Below are 10,000 nucleotides of genomic sequence, written 5' to 3'. Positions count from 1 at the left end.
AATAATAAATGCTGTTAATAAAATAATAATAATAAGATAACAGTAATAATAACAATAACAATAAACCATAATAATATAACAATGATAACAAAAATTATAATAACTACAGCAATAATGATAGTGACACTAACAACAATAGCAACAACAACAACACTAACAATAATCATAATAATATCAAAGGTAATAAGCAACAACAAGAATAGCAATACAAACAGCAATAAGGACAATAAAAAAGCAATAATAATCCATGCACGCAAACGAAAAAGTCACTCCGGCGACACAGTGCAAAAATAGAGAACCGATTAAATTGCTGTAAATAAAGAGGTATTTTACACGAATAGATGAAAAGGAAAAAACAATACAAAACAAAACAAAAACAAAGGCAAAGGAGAAACAGAAAACGAAGATAAAAGGGGAACAGAAAACAAAGATAAAGGCAAAACAGAAAACAAAGACAAAGGAGAAACAGAAAACAATGACAAAGGAGAAACAGAAAACATGAGAAAGGAAGCTTTTAGACTCGAGATGAGAGCCAATTATGGACAGCAGGTGACAGGAAACCCGTTACGAACAAGTACGAACCAACAAACAAAACAAACAAAAAAATCCCATCCAAAACAAACGCACAAAAGATCCAAAAAGAACCCTCAAAAAAGAGAAGAGAGAAAAAAAAAAACAATAACACACGCAAAGCAGTAACACAAGACGAACAAACAAACAAAACAAGAACAAACATCCCACCCAAAACAAACACAAAAGAACCAAAAGAATCCTTAAAAGAGAAAAAAAAAACAATGAACACACGCACAACAATAACACAAACACGAAAAAAAAAAAAAAAAAACACAAAAATCCCACCCAAAACAAACACACAAAAGAACCAAAAAATAACCCTCCAAAAAAGAAAGGAAAAGAAAAGAAAAGAAAAGAAAACATTAACACACGCACAAACGCACCCACGCACGCAAGCACAGACATAGGCCTACGACACACACCCAAAAGCGCTTGCCATCCGCCTACCTTTCTGCAGGCAGTACACCGCCACTATATCATCACCTGCAACACCGAGCAAAGAAAAGGTGTGGTGACTGGTAGCAACAACAATTTGCAACAGAGAACAAAAATGACAGAAAGATAAAAGACAAACGAAAAGTAAAAAAAAAAAAAAAATGGCAGAGAAAAAAATCTGTACCATCTCATTGTTTTTTTTATGATTTTTTATCATTTCTATTATCATTTACATCTAAAATCATTACGAAATAGCAAGAAATACACATTTTATTTCTTGCTTCTTTCTTTTTGACTAAAAAATTTAGGTCATAGCTTGTAGACAAATAAATTGCAAGCGGTGTAGACATTTAAAGATACAAGAACGATGTCGCCCTCAAAACAAACAAGCAAACACACAAACACACACACCACACAAACCCATATACAAAGGCAAACCCACACACGCTTACACACAAATAATTGCAAATGCTATCGCTACACCACAAACAAACATATACACACATAAATATGTATATATATGCACACGCATCTGCCCACACACGCGCACATATATATACAAGATAGAGACATGCATGGAAGACACCCTAGAATTTTCTTTAAATGACGAACATTGTTTTAATTTCATTTTTCTCTCTCCCCCTCCCTGCTATACCCCCCTTCCCCTCCCCACGCCCATCTAGTTCATTCTCCCCCTATAAACCCCAATCCTCCCTCCTCCCCGGCCTCCCCAGCCCCCTCCCCCTCCCCAGCGCAAGCAAACCCTTTTTCGGCCAAGCCACGGTCACCGGGCTTGATTTTTGCCTGTTTTGAGGGTGTTCCCCTCCTACTATCCCTCCCCCTCTTCTCCCGTCCCCCACATCCCTCTCTTCTCATCCCCGCTCCTTGCACCCCTTCATCTCCTTCCTGATCTCCTACTTCACCCCCTCTCCCTCCCATGCTCCTTCCCCCCTTCAATACTCACTCTGCTCTCCTCTCCTCGCCACTCCCTCCTCCCTCCTCCCTAATCTCCCCCTGTCGTCTCCTCCTTCCTCCCTAATCTTCCCCATTCGCCTCCCTCCTCCCTCATCTCCCCCTCTCGTCCCCCTTCCCCTCTCCCTGCCTCCCCCCCTCCCCCCCTCGCTAACCCCCTTTTGTTGAACAGGTGACTTGGACTCTTCAAATAACAGGTTCTATCTTGAGATTCTCCTCAAGCCTGGATGTGTATGTTTACACGCCCGCACGCTTATGCCGGCTAATACACACACACACACACACACACACACACACACACACACACACACACACACACACACACACACACACACACACACACACACACACACACACACACACACACACACACACACACACACACACACACACACACACACACACACACACACACACACACACACACACACATCCACACGCGAAGAAAAAAACGCACGCATACCGGCATACATGCAGACACTGCGCAGCTACACATACAAACACCAACCCTCATACATACAAACAAGCACATCCTCATGTCCTCCTCACAAGTATCTTTCTCGCTTCCTCCTTATTCCTCAGCCTTTCCCTCATTCCACATTTGTTTTCCCCCTGTGCTATTCCTATCATCGTCAATCACATCTTCCTTAAAAAAAAATTTCTTTCAATTCAAATATATTGCTCCCCTCCCCATCTCCTCTCATTCCTCATGTTTTCCGTTAACTTCAACGAATTTCTTTATCGACGGCATTTCAAAATCTCATAATCGTCATTACCATGTACTTTCTTTTCTTCCTTCTACGCATTAGGATAATCATGTATCCTCATTATCACCATCCTTCTATCTCTTCTTGTCCCATCTCATTCCTCATTCTTCCATTCAAAACACACTTCTACATTCTCCCTTCTACTCTAATCACCATCATCATCATCACCCTTATTTCATTTCCATCCTTATAACCATAATCATTATTATCACTCCTCTCTCCCCCTCTCTCTTTCCTCTATTCTCTCTCTTGATCATCATCACTACCATTATTATTACTACCGTTCTCCTCACCTCCCTTCCTCATTCCTCACTTTATCGCCCTCTCATCGCACCCTTATCTTTTGACAGCCCACATGAGGGCCCAATTCTACCTCATTCATGGAGGGGTGAGGGGGGGGGGCGGCGAGGGTATGTATGTGAGGATTGGGAGAAACGGAGTAGCAAGGGTAAGAGAGAGAAAGGGACACAGCGAGCACGTGAGAAGGATCCAGGCAGAAAAAATGAGGGATTTAAGATGAAGAAAGAGAGAGAGAGAGAGAGAGAGAGAGAGAGAGAGAGAGAGAGAGAGAGAGAGAGAGAGAGAGAGAGAGAGAGAGAGAGAGAGAGAGAGAGAGAGAGAGAGCGGGGAGCAGGAAAGAGAGGGAGAGAGAGAGAGAGAGAGAGAGAGAGAGAGAGAGAGAGAGAGAGAGAGAGAGAGAGAGAGAGAGAGAGAGAGAGAGAGAGAGAGAGAGAGAGAGAGAGAGAGAGAGAGAGAAGACGGAAGAGAGAGGGAGAGAGAAGACGAAAGAGGGAGAGAGGACGGCAAAGATGAAAGAGAATTGAAGGGATACAGAGAGAGGAGGCACAAGGGAATGGCGATATACAGGAGACAGATGGAGAGAGGAGGTAAAAGGAAGACGGATAGGAGAGGAGAGAGGGATACAGGGGGGATGGATAGAGGCGTGAGGGGAGAAGAGGCACAGGGGAAACGGAGAGGGGAGGCGGATAGAGAGAGGAGAGAGGGGAGAAGGGACGGGAAAGATAGGGAAGAGGGGAGGGGGAGGAGAGGGAAGAGGGAGGGGGAGGAGGTAGAGAGGCTGAAGGAGGAGAAGGGAGGCGGATATGAGGAGGGAGAGAGGGGGAGGAGGAAGAGGGGGGGAGGAGAGAGGAGGGGAGGAGAGGGAGGGGAGGGAGGTAGAGAGGGAGAGGGGAGAGGGAGGCGGAGGAGGAGAGAGGGGGGGGGAAGGGAGACGGCAGGAGAGGGGAGGGGAGGGCAGGAGAGGGGGAAGAGGGGGAGGATGGGGAAGAGGGGAGGGGGAGAGGGAACGAGGAGGAGGGGGAGAGGGAACGAGGAGGAGGGGGAGAGGCGTGAGAGGGCGTGCAGCCTCCCCGCCACGCCTCCTGCGACACCCGTTCACCTTGTGCTCGCTGCCTCACTCTCCTAATTACCCCCGCCGTCGCCGCTCTTTCTCTCCTCGCGTAATCCTTCCTCCTCCTTTCTTCCTTCCTCCCTTCCTCCTTTTTTCCCACCTTCCTCCTCCTCTACCCCCTATCCATTCACCCTCCCCTTATGCCCTGTCTCCCTCCTCCTCTCTCCGCTTATCTCTCCTATCTCCTCCTTCCTCCCTCTCCTCCCTCTCCTCCCCAGACGCAACGGAGGGCGGCGAGTCGAAGCAGCTGGGTCGCATCGGGCCTTCGAGGGGAGAGGGGGAAAGGGAGAAAGGGAGGAGGGGAGGGGGGGAAAGGAGAGGGGGTGGGGGGAAAGGGAAAGGGGCAGGGGATGGGGAAAGGGGAGATGGGGAACGGAAGAGCAAAGACAGAGAGATGGAGAGGAGAAGGAGTGATGGAGGGAGAGAGGATGAAAATACTGAGGGGGAGCGGAATAAGGAGGGAGGGAGGGAGAGAGAGAGAGAGGGAGAGAGAGAGAGAGGGAGGAGAGAGAGAGAGAGAGAGAGAGAGAGAGAGAGAGAGAGAGAGAGAGAGAGAGAGAGAGAGAGAGAGAGAGAGAGAGAGAGAGAGAGAGAGAGAGAGAGAGAGAGAAGGAAGGGCGGAGGGGAAGGGGTTGTATGTTCAACCCATGTATTTTGTACATAATTTATGTATACGAAATATTAAACTCTTGAGTATTTATATGCAAATGCATGCTATTGCTCACACACACACGCGCGCACGAGCGTGTACGCACATACAACACACATGCAAACACAAATGCACACATACAAGCACTTACATACATGGAAACAAACACACAAACAAACACGCACGCACGCGCGCGCGCACACACACACACACATACACACACACACACACACACACACACACACACACACACACACACACACACACACACACACACACACACAAAGATAAAGAAAAAATACGTAAAAGTAGGTATAACGTAGAAAAAGAAAAAAACGGAAATAGACGGAGGGAAAGGGAAAAAGAGCGGGAAAAAAACATCAAGAGAGAGAAAAATAGAAAATCGAAAAAAATGAAAGTAGAAAACAAACAAACTAATAAACAAAACTTAAAAAACAAAGAAAATACACGAAAGGAGAGGAAAATAAGTCAAAAGAGAGAGGAGAGAGGAGCAAAGAGGGAGAGGAAGCTCCATACCTTCCGAGGCGGGGCCAACGGAGTTCAATTTTCCCGCGCTCTCGCTTACCTGGAAGGGGAAACAGGGGTAAACATTTAGCCAACTCATCTACTTCAAAATAATCACAATAATCTTTATAATAACAATTTTAATCAATTATGACATTTCACTGATAATCAGAAGAGAAAACACTATAGTCTGATGAACTGATAATTAAACAATACTCAGACAAATTATAATTTGAAAAAGTTATTCATAAAAAAAATCATTAAAAGGATAATCTGGGAAAAAAGGTGAACGATAAAAAATGACACGAAAAATGTAAAAAGTTCATTATAAGAAATCACAAACTATGAAATCAAGCTAATGATAAAAACAATAACACCATTAGTAATAATGATAACCACAATAACAATAATGATAATAAACAATATTAACAACAGCAAGAGCAATATTAGCAATAACAAAAATAATGATAATAACAACAATAATAATAGTAACAACTATAATAACAACGACAACAAAACAATAAAACAAAATCGAATAATCAGATAAAAAAAAAAAGTTTAACACAGACAAGCATCCCGCCACCATCCCCGCACAAGCAACACGAATAACAACGAAATCCTCTGCAACAACAACAACAAAAAAGTAATAACAAGAAAGCCCAAACAGCAATCCCACGCAGCCATCCTCCTCGAAATCCTTTACCCCCCACCCCTCCCCCCCTCCCCCACCCCCCAAGCTCGCCCTTGATCCCCGCGGATTCCACCAGATCCTCGAGCCAAGAATCCCATTCCCTCATTCCCCGAGTCAGGCCAGCGGCGCGACGCCTTGATGGGCTCCTCTCTCGCTCTCTCTCTCTCTCTCGCTCTCTCAAAATATATATATATATATATATATATAAACATATATATATATCTCTCTCTCTCTCTCTCTCTCTCTCTCTCTCTCTCTCTCTCTCTCTCTCTCTCTCTCTCTCTCTCTCTCTCTTTCTCTCTCTTTATATCGCTATATAGTTCTCTGTCAGCTCAAACATATTTCGCTCTCTCCCTCCCTCAGCCCCCTAGCTCCCTTTCTCCCTCCTTCCCTCTCTCTCTAACACTCTCTCTTTTTCTTCTCTCTCTCTCTCTCTCTCTTTCTCCCTCGCCCCCTCTCCCCCCCCCTCTCTCTCTCTCTCTCTCTCTCTCTCTCTTTCTCTTCTTCTTCTTCTTCTTCTTCTCTCTCTTCTTCCTCTCTCTCTCTCTCTCTCTCTCTCTCTCTCTCTCTCTCTCTCTCTCTCTCTCTCTCTCTCTCTCCTTGTCTGTCTATCCGTCTGTTTGTTTATCCGTCTTTGTCTGTCTGTCTGTCTCTATCTGTCTATTTCTGTCTGTCTGTCTCTGTTTGTCTGTCTGTCTATCTCTCTCTGTCTGCCTGTCTATGCCTCTGTCTGTCTATCTGTCTGATTGTTTACCTGTCTCTATCTGCCTGTCTGTCTGTCTCTGTCTCCCTCTCTCTTTCTCTCTCTCATTCTCTGTCTCTTTCACTTTCTCCTTATCACTCGTTCACTTACTAATTCACTTTTTCTTATCTTTTTTCACACTTTATATTCGTTTTTTTTCTAGCACCTCTCTGTGTTTCTGCTCTGTCTGTATGTCTGTCTGCCTAAAAGGGGAGAGAGAAAGGGAGGAGAAGGAGAAGGAATAGGAGGAGGAGGAAGAAGAAGAGGTGGAGGAAGAAGACGAAAAAGAGGAGGAGGAAGAAAAAGAAAAAGAAGAGGAGGAGGAGCAAGAAGAAGAACGACGAAGGAGGAGGAGGAGGAGAAGGAGAAATAGAAATAGGAGGAGAAGGAAAAGAACCAAACGAAGACTGAAAAGCGAGAGGAGAACGGAAAAGGAGAGTGTTAGAAGGAGGGAAGGAGGGAGAAAGAGAGAGAGAGAAAGAGAGAAAGAGAGGAGAGAGAGAGAAAGAGAGGAGAGAGAGAGAAAGAGGAGAGAGAGAAAGAGAGGAGAGAGAGGAGAGAGGGGGGGGGGGGAGAAAAAGAGACAAAAAAAAAGAAAGGGCGCACAACAGAGAGAGGAAGGAAGAGAGAATAAAGCAAAAGAAAAAATATAGATAAAAAAAAAACGAGAAGAGAGGAGAGAAAAGAGAGAGAGAAGAGAGATCTAGAGAAAGCTAGAGAGAGGAAGAGAGCGAGGGGAGAGAGGGGAGGAGAAGGCAGTGTCGACACCCCAGGCCCGACAAGAGGGCGAGGGCGCGCGTGGTGACAGAGCAGACTCCCTTATCTGGGTTAAAGCCTTTATAATCTTCCCACCCCACTTTCGCCATGGTAATCTTTGCAAATTGCAAGGAAAGGGGGAAAAGGAGGAAAAAGGCAAGACGGAAGGAGGGCAAGAGAGGGAGGGGATAGAGGGGAGAAAGTGGGGGGAGGAGAGGGGGAAGGAAGAAGGGCGAGGGAGAGAGAAGGTTAAAAAATGAGAGAAAGAGAAAAGAAAAAAAAGAAAGAATAAAAGAAATATATATCTACATCTCTCTCTCTCTCTCTCTCTCTCTCTCTCTCTCTCTCTCTCTCTCTCTCTCTCTCTCTCTCTCTCTATATATATATATATATATATATATATATATATATATATATATATATATGATATATATCCTATATATATATATATATATATATATATATATATATATATATATATATAGATACAGATAGATAGATAAAGATGAGACGATAGAGAGAGAGAGAGAGAGAGAGAGAGAGAGAGAGAGAGAGAGAGAGAGAGAGAGAGAGAGAGAGAGAGAGAGAAAAGAGAGAAAACGAAAGGTGAAAGTCATTTACACAAAAAATAAGACAAACAAACAAACAAAAAACACCTAAAGCGGAGGAGGAGAAAAGGGGCAAAAAAATCCTATTGTATCAAAGCCCCGACGCTGTCGCTCCTCCGCCCTCCTCTGTCACGATGACGTCATAGCTAAGATGACGTCACTAACACCTCCATTTTTCTTTTCCCTCCATATCACCCCCCGTCTTGGCACCCCCTCCCGCACTTCTACACATACTGCTCAGGTGCCAATGCCGATGCCTCGGAAATACGTCAGTGCCTATTTCCTACCCTTGGCACTGGCACCCATTTTCCCCCTCGTCGTACTCGCGCTGTCACGGGGAAAAGGTTTTAAAAGTATTTCCAAATTAGACAAATGTCGAAGAAGCCACTGCTTTCTTTCTGTCTTTCCTAATTAGTCATCGCGGTCTTCGATACCACAAAACTACGCTCCCAAAATAAATAAATAAACAAATACACATAAATCAATTAATCAAATAAATAAATAAATCAAACAATAAACAAATACACATAAATCAATTAATCAAATAAATAAATAAATCAAACAATAAACAAATAAATAAACATGTAAACAAACCAATAAACTAATAAATAGAACAATAAACAAATACCTAAACCAACAAACAAATAACTAAACCAACAAACAAATAACCAAACCAATAAACAAATAAACAACTGGACCCAACAGGCAAATAAACAACCAAACCCAAAAAAAAACAAAGGCGACCTGACGAGACGATCGCCGCCTCCTCCGGGCAAGGACGACGACCAAGACGACACCAAGATCGGCCGTTTAAGTCTGCTAACGACCCCGTGGTTCGCTCTGCACGCGACGATTAGGGTCACGAGAGCAGAGCCCGCAATGAGGGGTGGGGTGAGGGAGGGGAAGTGGGGAGGGGGTGGGGAGGAGAGAGAGAGGTAAAGGGGCAGAGGTGGTAGAAGGCAGAGGAAGGGAGAAAGAGAGGGAGAGGAGATGGAGGGGAGGGAGAGAGAGGTAAAGGGGCAGAGGGGAAGAGGGAAGGAAAGAGGGAGCTAGGGAGCGGAGAGAGGGAAGGAAAAAAGGGAGGGAGGGACCGGAGAGAAGGAGGGAAAGAAAAAGAAAGGTAAGGAAGGTAAAGAGAGGAGAGATATCAAGAAAGGAAGGAGGAAAGAGGGAGGAAGGGTGGAGGAAAGAAGGGACGGAGGCGGAGCCAGCGAGAGGAAGGGTGGGTGGAGGGAGGGAGGGAGGGAGGGAGGTCGCTGAACCCCTTTTTCTCCTCACAACACGACCCGGTAACGTTGCATGTTGCATTTCCATCCCCTATGTTGGTCACTGTTGCATCTCCCTCTTGTTGTGCCTGTTTCAATCTACACGTCGAATCTCCTCGACTTTGCAACCAAACATACATGCATATATACACAAGCATACGCGTGCAACAAGACTAAAATATCTAATTCCTTTTGACAATATTTATTCAGCCGTGAGAGGTGCGCATAAACTGTATCTCTTACAGTGAGAGAAAAACAAAGAGAAGAACACTGGCTGAGCCTTTCGGGTTGGGAAGCCCCGTAAAATACATTAGAACAGTCGAGAAGGATATAAATACATCCAGTTGGTAGTCGAGGAGGAATAAATTCAATTGGTATTATGAGGGAGAAATCAATAAACAAATCCAACTGGTATTATAAGTCGAGAAGGGAATAAACACAGAATTGGTATTATGAGTCGAGGAGGGAATAAATAAATCCAATTGGTATTATGAGGGAGAAATCAATAAATAAATCCAACTGGTATTATGAGTGAGAAATCAATAAGTAAATACAATTGGTATTATGAGTCGAGAAGGAAATAAATGCACCCAATGGGTATTATGA

At 44.4% G+C, this 10,000-nt stretch overlaps 1 protein-coding gene across 9 annotated transcripts in view; it reads right to left on the bottom strand.

Moving 5' to 3' along the window:
* The window catches only part of Pde11 (Phosphodiesterase 11), a 353,946-nt gene that overhangs the window by 74,465 nt on the left and 269,481 nt on the right, over positions 1-10,000 (bottom strand). For 5 of the 9 annotated variants that reach the window (XM_070139122.1, XM_070139129.1, XM_070139123.1 and 2 more), the window contains exon 3: positions 1,021-1,056. The exons of 3 other annotated variants lie outside the window; for them this stretch is intronic. In XM_070139122.1, the coding sequence (XP_069995223.1) occupies positions 1,021-1,056 (36 nt within the window). Of the gene's footprint in view, positions 1-1,020; positions 1,057-5,344; positions 5,389-10,000 lie in introns of those variants that run through there. One more of the 9 variants, XM_070139132.1, reaches the window with a different exon arrangement.

Source organism: Penaeus vannamei, chromosome 25 (genome assembly GCF_042767895.1).
Source record: "Penaeus vannamei isolate JL-2024 chromosome 25, ASM4276789v1, whole genome shotgun sequence".
NCBI lineage: Eukaryota > Metazoa > Arthropoda > Malacostraca > Decapoda > Penaeidae > Penaeus > Penaeus vannamei.
Note: the sequence above shows the minus strand (reverse complement) of the source record. Positions and strands in the feature narration are given on the sequence as shown.